Source organism: Gopherus flavomarginatus, chromosome 6 (assembly GCF_025201925.1).
Source record: "Gopherus flavomarginatus isolate rGopFla2 chromosome 6, rGopFla2.mat.asm, whole genome shotgun sequence".
In the NCBI taxonomy this organism is placed as follows: Eukaryota; Metazoa; Chordata; order Testudines; family Testudinidae; genus Gopherus; species Gopherus flavomarginatus.
Window position 1 is genome coordinate 73,776,372 of NC_066622.1, and position 19,586 is coordinate 73,795,957.

The following is a 19,586-nucleotide window of genomic DNA, read 5'->3' on the forward strand; positions in this document are numbered from 1 at the left end:
CATGGGACCTTAACTAGGTACTCTCAAGGCTAATGGGGCCCCCGTCTGAGCCCCTAGCAACCTGTTCACTTCTCTGCCTTTCCTACAAGGTGGCCTTTTTGTTGCAATAACATCAACCAGAAGAGTGGCCAGGCTCAAGGCTCTCACATCCCACCCCCTATATACCATTTCTTACAAAGATAAGGTGCAACTGCAACCTCACCTGGTGTTCCTCCTGAAGGTGGTCTCAAATTTCCATGCCAATCAAGACATATTCCTTGCAGAGCCTCCATTCCTTGGATGTGCGGCATGCATTGGCCTTTTATGTTGAACAAACTAAGTCGTTTTGCAAGTCAAACCAGCTATTAGTTGCGGTAGCTGGCAGGATGAAAGGCCTCCCAGTGTTCACACAAAGGATATCGTCATGGATCACATCCAGTATCCGGGTTTGCTATGATCTTGCAAAGGTGCCTGCCCCCACTTTGACTGCACGTTCCACCAGAGCTCAGGCATCTTCGACCTTCCTGGCCCTGGTACCGATCTAGGAGATATGTAGAGAGGCTACGTGGTCATCAGTCCACACCTTCACTTGACATTACGCAATCACCCAGCACGCCAGGGACTATGCAGTGTTCGACCGGGCTGTGATTTAATCAGCAATTCCATAAACTCTGACCCCACCTCCTAAGTAAGGCTTGGGAGTCACCTAATTGTAATCGATATGAGCAAGCACTCGAAGAAGAATAAATGGTTACTCACCTCATAACTGTTGTTCTTAGAGATGTGTTGCTCATATCCGTTCCAAATCCACTTGCCTTCCCCTCTGTCGGAGTATCTGGCAAGAAGGAACTGGAGAGGTGGCGAGTTGGCAGGGCCCTATATGTGGTGCCATGAAGGCGCGACTCCAGGGGGCTCCAGAGCCGATCCAGTGGATGCTGCTAAGGGAAAAATCTTCTGGTGAACTGTGCACACAGCATGCACGCACATAATTGGAATGGATGTGAGCAACACATCTTGAAGGACAAGTTACAAGGTGAGTAAACATTTTATTTCCTGTCTTCTGGGTAGTTGTCTTCAGTTGTGCTTCACCTGCCTGTCTAAAGTCAATTCCCAGTGACGGTTGCCATCTCTGAGTTTTGCTGTTTGTTGCCTCTTTCAGGTTTGCTGGTGCTTTCACACTACGACAGCGGATGCTGAATTTTGTACAGAATATCCAGTATTATATGATGTTTGAAGTGATGGAACCTACATGGCATATCCTTGAGAAAAACTTGAAATCGGTGAGTTTAGTGGTTTGACCTGTGGCCTGTTGGACAAGAGTCCCACATCACTGAACTGTTACTCTTATCCCTTTTTGTTTAAGAAAAAATCAGATTTCAGTTACTTAAAGTAAATATTTAAATGTACTGTTCTCTGGAAAACAGTTACTGTGTTCCCCACACTTACTGTGCCAGAAGACATTGTTGGGAATTCTATAAGTGCTATTCCTGTGGTGATTACATCAGAAGCTTGACAGTGCTTCTGCCTAGAAAGGAAAGAGACTTAAGGAGGGGCAGCTAAGGGAAGATACTGGATCCAGACAAGAGTTTTCCAGAAGGACACTTATCTTACTCCCCATTATTTTATTGCCTTCTTAGAAGTCTAGATTGGAGTGACTCTCCCTAGCAATGTTGTCCCTTGGCATATGGCTGTTCCAGTGATTGGAGTTTACAATGCTAGTTTGATTTTTGTATGCGTTTGTGCACCAGCACCTGCTAAGAGAATAGTTAACTTCTGCAGAAGAGTTTGCAACACACACTTTTGGATGTGGGAGACCCACAAAAGTCACTTTTTCTTTCCAAAATTTATTCCTCCAGAGGCTGTTCCTATGCAGGCAGATACTTACAGGGCTAAAATTGTTGGTCTCACCACACCACAGTAGTGCTGACTCTTCTTCTTCACTTCCCAGCTTTATTATTAATAAAGGCTTTTCCTCTCTTAGAACCACCCTTTTCTCTGTGCTCCAACTCCTGCTTACACTGCCATGTGACATGGTGCCAGCAGTGGCTGGATCCCATCTACCAAGAGAGAAGAAAGTAATAAGAACAGAAGAAAGATTGCAACTCCTTTGCATGAGGGGAGAATGGTCCCAGAGCACTGGGATGCAAAGGTTTTAGACATACCCAGGAATCACTGATGCAGAGTTTTGGCTGACTCCCTGACTGTGACTATGACTAATGATCACTCTGAATTCTTTTGTATGTTCACTCCAATCTCCCTGAGGGTCCAGAGGACTAAATTTTTGGTCAGGAAAATTGGGTGACATATACATTGCTTTTGTTTGTTATGACAGTCAGTTATGAAACAGAATCATCCTAATCACTAATTTGCTATTAAAGGCATGATACAATCTTGTAAGGGAATTGTCAGCAAGGGTTTAGACCTCCCCAAGCATCTGGGAAAAACTTCCATTGATTTCAATAAGACATATATTGCACTACATGTTTGGAGCACAGAACTAGCTCTTAATCACACTTTGGGACTGTTTGGGCCAGTTTTTCCCTACCTGGTATTCCATGAATTAGGATCACTGAGATTTAGAAATTACCGGAAACGGCAGCCCCTTTCAGGCTTATGGTCTGCATTGTGCCAATCCCTCCTCGTTTTCATCAAGCAGACTGTCTTAAAAAAGACCTCTGAAATGGAAAAGGAACCCCCTGGCATAAGAACCAACATCTCTGACTCATCGGGGAATGGGGTTTATCCCTATTCCATTCTAGTTCTGGGAAAGGTTGTGCTTTTGACCTTTGTTGGCTCTGAGAAGTATAAGCAGATGTCTTGGATGTATTTGCTATAATAGCCTTCTCATGACTCAATTTGTGTTCCTAATCTCTGCACATCTTGAGTCAGTGTAGAGTTTTATCTGAATGTAAACTTGTTAAAACTTGAAGCCATATCAGTTGAGATGACTAAAAACATGTAAAACCCTATAGAAACAGTATCTCAGTCTCATTTTTTTCCCATAATGTATTTCCTGTTTGAGTTTAACCTTACATTTTAAGCTCTATCATCTCCTCAGTATCTCATAGTAATTTTACTTTTTCTTTTTCCATTGATTTATTTCACATCACTAATGATATTTTAAATCTCTGATAGCAGGCTAGTGTAAAGAACTGGTTGATGTGTTGTTTATTGTTGTGTTTTCCTGGAACAGGCTTCCAATATTGATGATGTCCTGAGCCACCATACGAGCTTTCTGGATAACTGTCTAAAGGACTGCATGCTAACAAATCCTGAGCTGCTGAAGATCTTTTCCAAGCTGATGTCTGTTTGTGTCATGTTCACAAACTGTATGCAGGTATAGAGCCTCTCAGCACTCACCACAGAGTTTGCAGCTGCTCAAAATGCCACTTCCCTCTTCTCGCAGTGCCATTTCTATTGATTTGCCCATCTCTCCTCCCTCTGAAATACTTTGCTTCTTTCACTGGCCTCTCCTGTTCCTGTTAGCAGCCTCTTCAGCTTTCTTTTTACTATTCTGACAGCTGCTTTGGCAGGAAGATGATGACTGAAACATCCTAAGGAAAGTCTGAGTTTATGTTCTTCTTCCAAGAATGTTGATAGAGTTTAGTACTGATGAGAATTGATTCGTAGTGCTTGTTAAGAATATAAAAATGGCCATACTGAGGCAGATCAATGGTCCGTTTAGTCCAATATCCTGTCTTCCGCAAGTGGACACTAGCAAATGCTTCAGAGGAAATTAACAGAACAGGGCAATTACTGAGTGAATCATCTCATGTCATCTAGTCCCATCTTCTGGCAGTCAGATACTTAGGGACATCCAGAGCATGAGGTTGCATCCCTGACTATCTTGGCTACTAGCCATCGATGGACCTATCCTCCATGAACTTACCTAATTATTTTTTGAATCCACTTCTATTTTTGACCTTCACATTGTGCCATGGCTAGGAGTTCCACTGGTGGACTGTATATTGTGTGAACAAGTACTTCCTTTTGTTTGTTTGAAACCTGATGCCTGTTAATTTCATTGGATGACCCTCTTGTTTATGTGTTCTGTGAAGGGGTAAATAACACTTCCTTATTCATTTTCTTCACATCATTCATGATTTTATTGACCTCTGTAATACCCCCTTCAGTTTTCTCTTCTGAGCTGAATAGTCTTTTTAACCTCTCCTAATATGGAAGCTGTTCAATACCACCAATCTATTTTTGTTGCCTTTCTCTGTACCTTTTCCAATTCTAATAGATCTTTTTGGAGATGGGACAGCCAGAACTGCATGCAGTATTAAAGGCATGGTCATACCATGGATTTATATGGTGGCATTGTGCTATTTACTGTTTTGTTCCTATCCCTTTCTAATGGTTCATAACATTCTGTTGGCTTTTTTGACTGCTGATGCACATCGACTAACCACAATGACTCCAGGATCTCTCTCTGGAGTGGTAACAGCTGATTTAGACCCCATTGTTTAGTATGTATAGATGAGATTATATTTCTCAGTGTGCATTACTTTACATTTATCATCACTGAATTTCATCTGCTATTTTGTTGCCTAGTTATCCAGTTTTGTGAGACCCCTTTATAACTCTTCACAGTTTGCTTTGGACTTAATTATCTTGACTAATTTAGTATCATCTGCAAACTTTGCCACCTCACTGTTTACCCTTTTTTTCCAGATCATTTTATGAATACGTTGAACAGCACTGGTCCCAATACAGATCATTTACCTCTTTCCTTTCTGAAAACTGACCATTTATTCCCATCTTTTGTCTCCTGTCTTTTAACTAGTTACTGATCAATGAGAAGTTCTTCCTTCTTATCTCATGACTGCTTATTTTGCTTAAGATCCTTTGCTGAGAGACCTTGTCAAAGGTTTTGTGAAACACCAAGTACACTATATCACTGGATCATCCTTGTCCACATTTGTTGGCATCCTTATAGAATTTTAATGGATTGATGAGGCATGATTTCCCTTTACAAAGGCTGTGTTGACTCTTCCCCAGCATATCGAGTTCATCTGTGTGCCTGATCATTTTATTCTTTTCTATAGTTTCAACCAGTTTGCCTTGTACTGCAGTTAGGCTTACCAGCCTATAGTTGCCAGGATTGCCACTAGAGCCTTTTTTAAACATTGGTGTTACATTAGCCATCCTCCAGTTATCTGGTACAGAACGTGAATTAAATGATGAGTTACATACCCGTTAGTATTTTTGCCATTTCATATTTGAATCCTTTTAGAACTCTTGGGTGAATTCCATCTGGTCCTTGTGACTTATTACTATTTAATTTATCAGTTTGTTCCATAGTCTTCTCTATTAACATCTCAGTCTGGGACAGTTTCTCAGATTTGTCATCTATGCCTGATTGGTTGGAAGAGTCAGCAGATTGGCTGTTAAGCCCAGCAGCATTCAATGGCTGCTCAAAGCATTCACCCACAGCTTCAGTAGTTCCTGCACCTGTTTGTTCCCAGCCTTCTTCTAGTCCCATTCCTCCTTGAACCCAGCCTTCTAACCCAATGGTTAGAATAGGATTTGGTAATCAGGAATATTCAGGTGTGCATTGTGCAAGTTCCCTGTATATCTATGTCATTGCATCTCTGCTCTAACTCTCAGCACCCCAGGCTCTTCCTTTCTGTCCTCTTCCCCCAAACTCTACCAGAGCACCACTGTGCTAATCTGCAGCACCCTTTACTGTTCAGTCATGGGCACCCCTAATGCACCTCAATCCTGACCTGTAATACAGTTGTGTGTGCCAGCACTGGTGTCTCATGCTAAATGATGTTGTGTTTTAGTGATGTATGGGCAGTGAAGCAAATGGGAGGTCTGATGGGAGACACCAGCTTCATCGCTGCCTTAACCAGGGTTTGATCGCATGTACCCCGCTGCTTTGGAAGAAAGCTTTTGTGAACTATTGAAGCTCTAAAGTCCTGCCTGAATTAAAACCAGTTCTTATGCTTCATTTTAACTATAGAAATGTGGCTTACCATTTACAATGTTTTATCATCTACTCTTCCCACAGAGATTTACCCAAAGCATGAAGCTGAATAATGAAATGGGCCGGCTTACATTAGAGCACGGCACGATGTTGGGCCCACCAACAGAGCAGGAACGTGCCGAGGAATTTGTGAAGAAGCAGCTAACTAATAAAGTAAGGCACCCACTTTTCAGAATATTTATATGCTTGTTCTTAACTGGCTAATTCTTCCTTCCAGACAGCACCTTGGAAGTCCAGTTTCTCTTCTTTCTACCTTTCTTCTATTGCACTGAAAAAGCCATAGAGGTACTTCACAGTCATCCAGCCAGCAGCGTGTGCTGTTTCTGTTTGGTAACAAGGAAGGAGGAAGTGTTCTTTAAACTAACCAGCCTGTCTCCTTTTAAGCGTGAATTTAAAAGTTTGTGTAAATAAATACATTCAAAACATTCCCCAAAGAGCGGCTTCATTCTGAGAAATGGCCCCTCAAGATTCATTGTCTATTATGCCCTAGACATGCCTTTAGTGAATTCAGATCAAATGTGCTCAGGTTACAAGAGAAGAAAAATATTTTTCTAACTGCTAGCACTACAAGCTCAGCCAAGGCTCTGACTGTCAGGCTGAGCTTTTTTCTTCTCAGGGATGGTTATCATTCATAGAGGTTCTGCAAGCTTCCAGTGACAGCCATGCAGCTCTGTTGTCTTCAGTGGGTTTGCATAGCTGTAACTGACTGGAACTTAATACACAGTTCTGATGCTAGAGGAAAGGAAGAGAATCCAGCTTTCTGTCAATCTTACACCTACAGAGCCAGCCCAGTCAACAGATAAAAAGCACTGAATGCTTACTTTGGTCACTAAAGTCAGCAGATCTGCCTCTCCATACACACATGGAGTGGGTCTGCTGGGTAAGGGCCAGTTCCACACAGCAGCTGTTCAGTGCAGATCCTTGCTGAGATACAGAATGGTTACAGACTCAGTATACCACTAGCATCGGTAAAAAGCACTTAACCAACCCCATGCCCTCTCAGCTTCTTTTTGCCAACTGTGATGGTCTCTGGAACTATTCTTGCATTTGCAAGTTCTCACAGTTGATTTTATTCTTTATGTATTGTAAATAATTAGTCACTAGTAGTAAAATTACTAGTGTTTAGTCAGTCAGTTAGATTTTCTGTGTTTATCTGTTTTTCCATCAATCTCTGGTTTCAAGGGATGCCTTGGTCACTGTGCTTCAAGCCCTGCGTTCCCTACAATAAGTCTATGTTCTTGCACAACCCACAGTCAAGTTGCTTGAAGTGCCTTGGGGAAGCTCATACTGGGACCTTTGCCAAATTTGCAAGGACTTTAAGCCTCAAACAAAAAAATGATCAGGAGGCCCGGATAAAGTTTCTGCTCATGGAGGAGGCACCGAGACCTCCATCTGAGCCAGCCAGTCAGAATCAGGACAGAGTGCTTTGGCATCCTACCATGTCAGAGTCCTGGCACCAACCCTAGTGCCTAAGAAGAGGCTGTCAGAACCGATGTCGCTGGCAGGACAAGAGTCATCGCTTTCAGTGCTGGTGGACATGGGTGAACTGGCTGGATCATTACAATGCATGGTACTGGACCAGTCTTGTGTACCCATGACAGCCTGCCCTTTGATATCATCAAAGGGGAAACACAATACTGGCTTTGCTGCAGACCTCTCCACCTTGGCACTGATCGCCAGCACAGTCAGGAACTGCACTCCCATGACATTGGAATGAGAGCTGTCCTCTTCTGAGTCAGAGATTGGGTCATACTCTTCCCAGTTTCAAAGCTGCTCTTGTTACTCCTCCAGACATTTCTAGCCTTCCATGGTTCCAGTCACAGGAACACCATCGAGTGGTTGGCCAGGAGGTCACTGGGGTCCTACACCAGTCTAGAGGCCCTTTTGGAACCTGTGGGGTTTTCCTCTAGTTTCCAGGCCACATTCCAGGCACTTCTATTTGGTGGCTTCGGAAAGATGTCCTGCACCTTCCCACTGGGCAGCACCTCTTCCCGACTGTGGTACCGAGCCCAGTACCAGACTCCAAAAACAGGTTCAACAGGCCCTCCTAGATAAAGAAGGGAAGGAAGAGCATCCACAACCAGTGCTGGCCTCCTTATCCTTCTCTCCTGACAAGGCAGTCTCAGTCGAGGGCATCTTGGCTCCCCCAGATGACTATAAAGCTCATCAAGAGTTGTTAATGAGTGTAGCCTTAAATCTGAGCATACAGATGGAGGTAGTAAAAGAGTCCTCCCACAGCCTGGAAGGGTTTCTTCTCCTGTTGTATCCTAATCCCGACAGCCAAGGGAGGTCTCAGATCTATTTTAGACCTGCATCAACTTAACAATTATTTCAAAAAGATGAAGTTCTGCATGGTCACCGTGGCATCAGTTATTCCTTCTCTGGATCCCAGGGACTGATACGCCACCCTTGATTTAAGAGCTGCTTCCTTCTATGCCTCAATGTATTGAGGGCGCAGAAGATTCCTCAGGTTTGTAGTCACATTACCAGTTCATGGTGCATCCATTTGGCCTATCTGCAGTTCCTCGGGTATTCCCAATATGTATGGCCATACTGGCAGTGTTACTGAGGAGATTAGGTGTGCAGGCCTACCCTTATCTGAATGACTGGGTCAAGGGTCGGTCCAGGACTTCAGTTGTGTCCAGTGTTTGACTCATCCAATCAGCATTCAAGGCCAAATCTACCCTTTGTCTAGTACAGAAGATAGTGTTTATTTGTGTGTGTTGGACTCTATCCAGGCCAGGGTGTTCCCCCCTCCCCCAAAGTTACAATTCTAATCGGTCCAATCTCTGGTTACACACCTCAAATGTCATCCCATCACAACAGCCCGAAACTGTATAAAGCTCCTGAGCTGCATGGTCTCATGCCCATGAATGGTACAACATGCGAGACTGTATCTCAGACCCTTCCAGACTTGGCTGGTCTCAGTGTACTTGCCAAGCCATCTTTCTCTGGACATTGTATTGACAGTTCCTTCTCAGGTTCTTGTTTCTCTGAACTGGTGGTTTGATACTCTTAATGTTTGTGTGGATGTTGCCTTCATCCTCTCTTGACTGTCAGTGACTCTGGTCTCAGACGCATCAGTGCTAGGATGGGGAGCTCACTTGGTGCCCCTTAGAACTCAAAGTCTTTGGTCATTGACAAAGATCTCTCTTCATATCAACATTAGAGAGCTCAGAGTAGTTAGTCTTGTCGGTCAGTCATTCCTGCCTCATATCAGAAGGAGAAACCTATTTGTTCTGACAGACAACACCGCAGCCATGTTTTACCTCAACAGGAAGGGAGGAGCTCACTTATCCCTCCTTTTTCAGGAAGTAGTTCATCTACAGGAATTTTGTATAGCCCATTCAGTCTACCTTGATGTCTCTTACCTTCCAGTGGTGTAGAACAAGTTAGCAAATCACCTGAGCAGGTCTTTCTTTAGTCATCATGAGTGGTCTATTTGGCTAAATGTAGCCAGAGGCATTTTCAAGCAGTGCGGGACTTCCCAGACAGACCTATATGGGAACAAGTATGACAGAAAATGTCACCATTTCTTCTCCTTTCAAGGCTGCCATCTGGGTTCCATCTCAGACGCCTTCCTGCTACCCTGGACGGTAAAGCTTTATTATGCTTTAACCCCAATTCTACTTGGCATGGCCATGCCAATACTCGTTCTCCACTCTACCTGATCTCTTAGTGGTGACTCCAAACTTACTTCCATTGCACCTGGATTTGATCACTCAAATAGATAATAGATAAAAAGATAATGCACACAGAAATCCAGCAACAGTCTGGGAGCTATCCAGTTTATTGCACCCAATGCAGCATGTATGGTTACTTGCCCTATGGGCAGGTGGCGTATGTGTGCATTCGGTGCAAGGAGCTCCTGGCCCTCGGAGACCACATGTGGGCTTTGGAGACCAGAGTGGCTGAACTGGAGGAGCTAAGGGAGACAGAGAGATACATAGAGGAGACTTTCTGGGACATAGTAGAATGGTCCAGTCTGACAGCCTTTGTGCTGTTGAAGAGGATGAAAGTCTCAGGGAAGGAGAACATTCAACTGGAGCAGAGGCAAATGATCCCATAGTTGGGGCCCTCCTTCCAGATGATGATGTGGTATCCTCTCACACTGAGGATACCTCTCTGGGGGAAGGAACTCCAGTTATTAGGAAGAGACAGCTATTGGGCGATTCGATCATTAGAAACACAGATAGCTGGGTTTGCGGTGATCGGGAGAACTGCATGGTGACTTGCCTGCCTGATGCAAAAGTTGCAGATCTCTTGAGACATCTAGATAAACTTAGGTGTCTGGGGAGGAGCCCGGTGGTTGTGGTACATGTAGGCAGGGGCGGCTCCAGGCCCCAGCACGCCAAATGGGTGCTTGGGGGGACAAGCCGCGGGGGTCGCTCTGCCGGTATCATGAGGGCGGCAGGCAGGCTGCCTCCGGTGGCATGCCTGCAGAGGATCCGCTGGTCCCGCGTCTTCGGTGGACTTCCCGCAGGCGTGCCTGCAGAGGGTCCGCTGGTCCTGCGGCTTCAGAGGACCTCCCGCAGGCATGCCTGTGGGAGGTCCACCGAAGCAGCGGGACCAGCGGACCCTCCGCAGGCAAACCGCCGGAGGCAGCCTGCCTGCTGTGCTTGGGGCGGCAAAATCCCTAGAGCTGCCCCTGTGTGTAGGTACCAGTGACATAGAGAATGATATGAGAGAGGTCCTGGAGGCCAAATTTAGGCTGCTAGGTAAGAGATTGAAGTCTAGGACCTCCATGATAGCATTCTCTGAAATGCTTCCAGTTCTACACGCAGGTCCAGTTAGACAAGCAGAACTGCAGGGCCTCAATGCGTGGATGAGACAACGGTGTAGGGAGGAGGGGTTTAGTTTTATTAGGAACTGGGGAAACTTTTGGGAAAGGGGGAGCCTATACAGGAAGGACGGACTCCACCTAAACCAAAGTGGAACGAGATTGCTGGCGCTTAAAATTAAAAAGATCATAGAGCAGTTTTTAAACTAAGGGCTGGAGGAAAGCCGACAGGTGTGGAGGAGCTTGTGGTTCGGACAGAGACATCCTGTAGGCAAGGCTCTATTAATGGAGATTCTCTATGTTCAAGTAAAGAGGAGAGGATGGAAGATGATAAAATACAGCTAGGATCTGTTGAGAAACAGTCAAATGAAAAAAGTCCCATCCAATTACATCATATAATGGCAGACAGCTAAAAAGTGACAAGTTTTTAAAATGCTTATATACAAATGCTAGAAGTCTAAAAAATAAGATGAGTGAACTAGAGTGCCTCCATATTAAATGAGGATATTGATATAATAGTCATCACAGAAACTTGGTGGAATTAGGATAATGAATGGGACACAGTAATACCAGAGTATAAAATATATTGGAAGGACAGAACAGGTCATGCTGGTAGGGGAGTGGCACTATATGTGAAAGAAAGCGTAGAATCAAATGAAAAAAGAATCTTAAATGAACCAAACTGTACCATAGAATCTCTATGGATAGTAATTCCATGCTCTAATAATAAGAATATAATGGTAGGGATATATTACCAGCCACCTGACCAGGATGGTGATAGTGACTGTGAAATGCTCAGGAAGATTAGAGAGGCTATTAAAATAAAAAGCTCAGTAATAACTGGGGAATTTCAACTATCCCCATATTGACTGGGTACATGTCACCTCAGGATGGGATGGAGAGATAAAGTTTCTTGACACCTTAAATGACTGCTTCTTAGTCCTGGAACCTACAAGAGGAGAGGCACTTCTTGATTTAGTCCTAAGTGGAGCACAAGAACTGGTCCAAGAGGTGAATATAGCTGGACCGCTTGGTAATAGTGACCATAATATAATTAAATTTGACATCCCTGTGGTGGGGAAAACACCACAGCAGCCCAGCACTGTAACATTTAATTTCAGAAAAGGGGACCACACAGAAAAAGAGGAAGTTAGTTAAACAGAAATTAAAAGATACAGCACCAAAAATGAAATCCCTGAAAGCTGCATGGAAACTTTTTAGACACCTTAATAGAGGCTCAACTTAAATGTATACACCAAATTAAAAAAATGTAAGAGAACCAAAAAAGTGCCACTGTCTCTAAACAATTAAGTAAAAGAAGCAATGCAAGGCAAAAAGGCATCCTTTAAAAAATGGAAGTTTTATCATAGAATCATAGAATATCAGGTTGGAATTGGCCTCAGGAGGTCATCTAGTCCAACCCCTGCTCAAAGCAGAACCAGTCTCCAACTGATACCCTAGTGAGGTAAATAGAAAGGAGCATAAATTCTGGCAAATGAAGTGTAAAAATGTAATTCTTCTTCGAGTGATTGCTCATATGCATTCCAGTTAGGTGTGCGTGCGCTGCGTGCACGTTCTTCGGAAGACTGTTTTACTCTAGCAACACTCGGCGGGTCGGCTGGGTATCCCCTGGAGTGGCGCCGCTATGGCACCGTATATATACCCCAGCCGACCCAGCCACCCTTCAGTTCCTTCTTACCGCCTGTGTCGGTCGTTGGAACAGTGGAGTGCGGCTTAGCTGACCTCCACCTTCCCTAGCTACTCGTAGTTCTCGTTGTTATCGTGTACATAGTTAGTGTTCTTATATATATATATAGATAGATAGATAGATAGATAGATAAACTCAGTTATAAGTTCTTACTTTAATAGTTAGTTTAGTATTACTTAGTAGGGTTAGGGGAGTAGCCCTTTCCCCACACCCGGCGCCGGAGCTCGTGCCCAGCTCACTGGGTTTCAAACTGTGCTCGGCCTGTCACAGGCCGATGCCAGCAGGAGCCCCACACGACTCCTGTTTAAAGTGCCTCGGGGAATTGCACTTAACAGCTAAGTGCCCTATTTGCAAAGCTTTCAAGCTGCGCACTAAAAAGGAGCGGGACATCAGACTAAAACAGCTCCTCATGGAGGCGGCCTTGACACCGCCACCTTCGGCACCGAGCGCTGGTCAGTCGGTGAACGGAGGCACCACTGCGGCACCGGATCACACCGGTACGCCTAAGGACTCTCGGCACCGGCTGACACCGGCACCGAAGTCGACTCCTCGTCGCTCCCTCTCCCCGAGGTCAAAGAAGGCCAAGACTCCTGCTGCCTTGGCGCCAACTACGCCGCAGCCAGAGAGCGCGCCCAGTGCGAACCGCCCAGCACCGATACCCGCCACGGCACTGACTAAATCGGCACCATTGATTCTGGTTCCGCAAGGACCGTCGAGTCCGGTGCCTCATAGCTCCCCGGCACGTGCCGCGGTAGAGCTCACTATGCCATCCATGCCTGAGGCGTATTCGGCGGCGAGAGACTTAATCGCCTTGCCGAACCCGGCACTGCCTCTACCCTCAGCACCGCCGATGCGGGTAATCCAATCTCGGGGCAAGCCGACCCTGCCCAGACCTCCGTCCGTTGGCACAGCGGACCGGCATCGCTCAAGATCGCGGTCCCGTAGACGCTCCAGGTCGAGACAACGCTCCCGCTCTCGACGCCGCTCGCAGTCCCGGCACCGTTCCCCTACACGGCACCGGTCGGACTCGCGGCACCGGTCAGACTCCCGCTCTCCGCCTCACTGTTCGTGGCACCGCTCCAGCTCTTGGTGTCGATCCAGGCACCGTACCTCTCGGAGCCGTTCACACCGCAGAGACTCGAGATCTCGGTCGACCTCCCGGCACCGGTCTGGTCGCAGGTCCCGAATTTGATCCCGGTACCGCTACGCATACCGGCACCGGTCCCCGTTAAAGAAGGGAGCGAGGTCCGTCGGAACCTCAGCCCAAGGTTTCTCTGCTCCTCCATGGCTGTCCATGCAGTCGTCTGTGTCCTCCCACGCAGACAGTTTCTATGACCAGGAGCGAGATACGGAGGTGCCTACCGGGGTCTTCCAGGAGGTCCGGTCTCAGGACCCGAGACCTCACCAGTGGTCCTTTTGGACACCCTGGGCGTACCATCAGGCCCAGGGTGCCCCATTGCTCCAGACCCGCTCCGCTTCCTCAGAGCATCGAGCCCCAGAGGCCACCATTAGCCGTCCCCCTCCAGCTGGGACAGAGAAGCTGATATCCCATCCACCAGGTTCTCTGGTACCGCTGGAGCAGGAACCGATCTAGGAGCAGGAGGCCATTCAGGACCCCCTCATTCCCAGTCTATTGTCCTCTTCCTCCCCAGACGAGGCGGTGGCAGGGACCTCATCATCAGAGCCCCCGCCGATAAACCTCAGAGCCCATCAGGACCTACTTAGGAGAGTGGCGCTCAACATCAGTCTTCCCGTAGAGGAAGTCCCGGAGGTCGAGGACCCAGTTGTCAGCATCTTGTCGGCAGATAACCCCACTAGGGTGGCTTTGCCTTTCATCAAAACCATCCAGGCCACTGCTGACACCTTTTGGCAGTCCCCAGCCTCCATTCCCCCTACGGCAAAGGGAGTTGAGAGAAAATACATGGTGCCCTCTAGGGGGTACGAGTATCTGTATGTTCACCGTCCTCCCTCCTCGTTAGTTGTCCAATCGGTCAATGAGAGGTAACGCCACGGCCAACAGGCGCCAGCCCCCAAATCAAAGGAGGCTAGGCGGATGGACCTACTGGGCAGCAAGGCGTATTTGGCAGGTGCCCTGCAGCTCAGGGTAGCCAACTAGCAGGCCCTCCTGAGCCGTTGCAGCTACAACACCTGGGCGGAGGTGGGTAGATTCACAGATCTTCTTCGACTGGACTCTCGCCAGGAATTTGCCGCATTCCTTGAAGAAGGGAAGAAGATGGCTAGAACCTCCCTCCAGGCTTCTCTCGATGCGGCCAAATCGGCAGCCAGAACTCTGGCCTCAGGTATCACCATGAGGCGTATCTCATGGCTACAGGTCTCCAACCTGCCACCCGAGCTCCAATACACCATCCAGGACTTACCCTTTGATGGCAAGAGTCTGTTCTCTGAAAAGACTGACCCCAGGTTGCAGAGTTTAAAGGACAACAGGGTCATTATGCGCTCATTGGGCATGCATACACCTGTGACCCAACGCAGACACTTCCCAACCTCACCGGCCTTACTCTGTGCCCCAGCACAGACAAGACTTCAGCAGAAGGCACGGGAGAAGTGGCCGTAGGCGCCAGTCCGGACCCCAAGGGGGTCAGAACAACAGCCCCACAAAAGCATCTCCAGGTCCTAAGTCTACTTTTTGAAGGTACGCACGAGGACGGCATACCAGTTTAAGGACAGGATCTTTCTCCTCCCTTCTCCAGCCGCTTCTCCTACTTCCTCCCGGCGTGGTCCCAATTGACCTCAGACATCTGGGTCCTATGGACGGTGAAACAAGGATACCGCCTCCAATTTGTTTCATCCACGCCTCCCCACCCCCCAACCCAGTCCTTCTTCAGGGACCCCTCTCACGAGCAAGTCCTCTTACAAGAGGTGCAGTCTCTCCTCGCCGCAGGAGCAATAGAGGAGGTACCACCAGACGAGAGGGGAAAAGGGTTTTACTCCCGCTACTTTCTGATCCCCAAGTCCAAGGGAGGCCTCAGGCCCATCCTAGACCTGTGAGGCCTCAACAAGTTTATGGTCAAGTTGAAGTTCCGCATGGTCTCTCTGGGGACCATTATCCCGTCCTTGGATCCTGGAGACTGGTATGCCGCCCTCGATATGAAGGACGCATACTTCCATATAGCCATCTTCCCTCCACACAGGAGGTGTCTTCGCTTTGTAGCCAGTCACTGGCACTTCCAATTCACGGTCCTCCCCTTCGGCCTCTCTACGGCCCCGAGGGTGTTTACGAAGTGCATGGCAATCGTTGCCGCCGACCTCCGCCGGCGGCAAATCCATGTATTTCCGTATCTGGACAACTGGCTTGTCAGGGGAACCTCCCAGACTCAGGTCAGTCAGCACGTAAACATAATCATGGACCTATTCTCTCGGTTGGGGATGCTCCTCAATGCAGAAAAGTCCACACTGATTCCCACAGAGAGGCTGGACTTCATAGGGGCAACCCTGGACTCCACTCAAGCCAGAGCCTACCTACCTCAGCCACGCTTCCAGACACTGACGGCAATCATTCGAGGTCTGCAGAACTCCCCGGTCACCTCTGCTCGCACGTGCCTCGGCCTACTAGGCCACATGGACGCCTGCACTTATGTGACCAAATATGCCAGGCTCCGCCTCCGGCCCCTTCAAACGTGGCTCAACTCCGTCTACTGTCTGGGCAGGGACCCAATAGGCACTCCTCCGAGCACCTTATGCTCCCTCGACTGGTGGCTGACTCCCTCCCTGGTGTGTGCAGGGCTACCGTTTCATCAACCACAGCCCTCGCTGTCCCTAACGACAGATGCGTCATCTCTCGGTTGGGGGGCTCACCTCGGTCACCTTTGCACCCAGGGCCTTTGGACATCACAGGAGCTGTCGCTCCACGTAAATGTCCGGGAGCTGAGAGCAGTCCGCCTCGCATGCCCGATGTTTCAGCAACGCCTTCATGGCCGTTGTGTCTCAGTGTTTATGGACAACACAACGGCCATGTATTATATCAACAAACAGGGAGGGACTCGCTCTTCTCCCCTGTGTCAAGAGGCCATTCGACTCTGGGACTTCTGTATAGCCCATTCGATAGACCTGGTAGCATGCTTTCTCCCAGGGGTTCGAAACACTCTAGCGGATCAGCTGAGCAGATCCTTCCTCTGTCACGAATGGTCGATAAGACAGGATGTTATTCATTCGGTCTTCCAGAGGTGGGGCTTTCCCCTCATAGACCTGTTTGCCTCTCGCACGAACAGGAAATGCCAAGTGTTCTGCTCCTTCCAGGGTCTTTCGCCGGGATCGATCATGGACGCATTCCTCCTGCCATGGGAGCACCATCTGCTCTACGCCTTTCCACCATTCCCTCTGGTTCACAAGGTCCTAATAAAACTCCACAGGGACAGGGCGCATCTGATCCTGATCGCGCCAGCGTGGCCCAGAGAACACTGGTACACCACGCTGCTCATCCTGTCCCTGGACAGCCCGATTACCCTACCTCTCCTTCCAGACCTCATAACACAGGACCACGCCAGTCTTCGCCACCCAGACATGCAGGCCCTTCACCTCACGGCATGGCTTCTGCATGGCTAAACAGATCGGAGTTACGCTGCTCCGCTCTGGTACAGCATGTTCTCCTAAGCAGCAGAAAGCCTTCCACTCGGTCTACATACCTGGCCAAGTGGAAACGTTTCTCCTGCTGGTGTGCAACGCAGAACGTTGCTCCTTCTGAGGTCTCGATCCCTGCTGTTTTAGACTACCTCTGGTCTCTTAAGCAACAGGACCTGGCGATATCTTCTCTGAGGGTGCACTTGGCGGCTATCTCTACATTCCATCCCAGAGAAAGTGGCCACTCCGTGTTTTCCCACCCCTTAGTTTCTAGATTTCTTAAGGGCCTGGAGCGCCTCTACCCCCCAGTACGCCGCCCTGCCCCCACCTGGGACCTCAACTTATTCCTAAACAGACTTATGCATCCGCCCTTTGAGCCATTGGCAATGTGCTCGCTCCTATATCTGTCGTGGAAGACAGTCTTCCTGGTGGCCATTACATCGGCCAGAAGGGTCTCCGAACTCCAGGCGCTTACGGTGGACTGATCGTATACTGTCTTCCACAAGGACAAGGTACAGTTGCGACCTCATCCGGCTTTCCTCCCTAAGGTAGTGTCAGCTTTCCATACCAACCAGGACATCTTCCTCTCGGTCTTCTTTCCGAAGCCCCACCCTTCTCGACGGGAGCAACAATTACACTCCTTAGATGTCCGTAGGGCGGTCGCTTTTTATATCGAGCGGACAAAGCCCTTCTGGAAGTCTCCCCAGCTGTTCGTGGCAGCAGCTGAACGGATGAAAGGTCTACCCATCTCCTCCCAGAGGATCTCCTCCCAGGTAACGGCGTGCATATGCACGTGCTATGACCTGATTCATGTCCCCTCGGGCCATCTCACAGCACATTCTACCAGAGCTCAGGCTTCATCAGCCGCCTTCCTGGCCCACGTGCCTATCCAGGAGATATGTCGCACAGCGACCTGGTCATCGGTCCACACCTTTGCTTCGCGCTATGCTCTGGTCCAACAGTCTAGAGATGATGCAGCCTTTGGCTCAGCAGTTCTGCACGCTGCCACGTCTCACTCCGACCCCTCCGCCTAGATAAGGCTTGGGAATCACCTAACTGGAATGCATATGAGCAATCACTCGAAGAAGAAAAGACGGTTACTCACCTTTGTAACTGTTGTTCTTCGAGATGTGTTGCTCATATCCATTCCAAACCCACCGTCCTTCTCCATTGTCGGAGTAGCCGGCAAGAAGGAACTGAAGGGTGGCTGCGTCGGCTGGGGTATATATACGGTGCGATAGCGGCACCACTCCAGGGGGCGCCCAGCCGACCCTCCGAGTGTTGCTGGGGTAAAAAAGTCTTCCGACGAACGTGCACGCGGCGCACGCACACCTAACTGGAATGGATATGAGCAACACATCTTGAAGAACAACAGTTACAAAGGTGAGTAACCATCTTCTAGGAAGGCTAAAAAAAGAATTTGAAGAACAGCTAGCCAAAGACTCAAAAAAAAATAGCCAAAAAAATTGTAAGTACATCAGAAGCAAGAAGCCTGCTAAACAGCCAGTGGGGCCACAGGATGATCAATACGCTAAAGGAGCACTCAAGGACGAGAAGGCCATTGCGGAGAAACTAAATGAATTCTTTGCATCAGTCTTCACGGCAGAGGATGTGAGAGAGATTCTGAAACCTGAGCCCTTCTTTTTAAGTGACAAATCTGAGGAACTGTCCCAGATTGAGGTGTCATTAGAGGAGGTTTTGGGACAATTGATAAATTAAACAGTAATAAGTCACCAGGACCAGATGGTATTCACCCAAGAGTTCTGAAGGAACTCAAATGTGAAATTGCAGAACTACTAACTGTAATTTGTAACCTATCATTTAAATCAGCTTCCGTACTAAACGACCGGAGGATAGCTACTGTGACGCCAACTTCTAAAACGTGCTCCAGAGGTGAGCCTGGCAATTACGGACTGCTAAGCCCGTCTTCAGTACCAGGCAAACCGGTTGAAACTATAGTAAAGAACAAAATTGTCAGACACATAGATGAACATAATTTATTGGGGAAGAGTCAATATGCTTTTTGTAAATGATGAGGCATGATCTCCCATCTACTAGAATTTTTTGAGGGGGTCAACATGAGGACAAGGGGGATCCAGTGGCTATAGTGTACTTAGATTTTCAGAAAGCCTTTGAGAAGGTCCCTTGTCAAAGGCTTTTAAGCAAAGTAAGCTGTCATAGGATAAGAGGGAAGGTCCTCCCGTGGATTGGTAACTGGTTAAAAGATAAGAAACAAAGGGTAGGAATAAATGGTCAGTTTTCAGAATGGAGAGAGGCAAATAGTGTTGTCCCCTAGGGGTCTGTACTGGGACCAGTGCTATTTGACATATTCATAAATGATCTGGAAAAAGGGTAAACAGTGAAGTGACAAAATTTGCAGATGATACAAAACTACTCAAGACATTTAAGTCCCAGGCAGACTGTGAAGAGCTACAAAAGGATCTCTCAAAACTGGTGACTGGGCAACAAAATGGCAGATGAAATTCAATGTTGATAAATGGCAAGTAATGCATATTGGAAAACACAATCCCAATTATACATATAAAATG

The 19,586-nt window shown here is 47.7% G+C and overlaps 1 protein-coding gene across 2 annotated transcripts in view; it reads left to right on the forward strand.

Annotated features, from left to right (window-relative positions):
* TUBGCP2 (tubulin gamma complex associated protein 2) overlaps positions 1 to 19,586 on the forward strand; it is an 88,667-nt gene that overhangs the window by 62,438 nt on the left and 6,643 nt on the right. For both annotated transcript variants that reach the window (XM_050960081.1, XM_050960080.1), the window contains exons 14-16: positions 1,139 to 1,259; positions 3,173 to 3,316; positions 5,996 to 6,124. In XM_050960081.1, the coding sequence (XP_050816038.1) occupies positions 1,139 to 1,259; positions 3,173 to 3,316; positions 5,996 to 6,124 (394 nt within the window). The remainder of the gene's footprint in view (positions 1 to 1,138; positions 1,260 to 3,172; positions 3,317 to 5,995; positions 6,125 to 19,586) is intronic.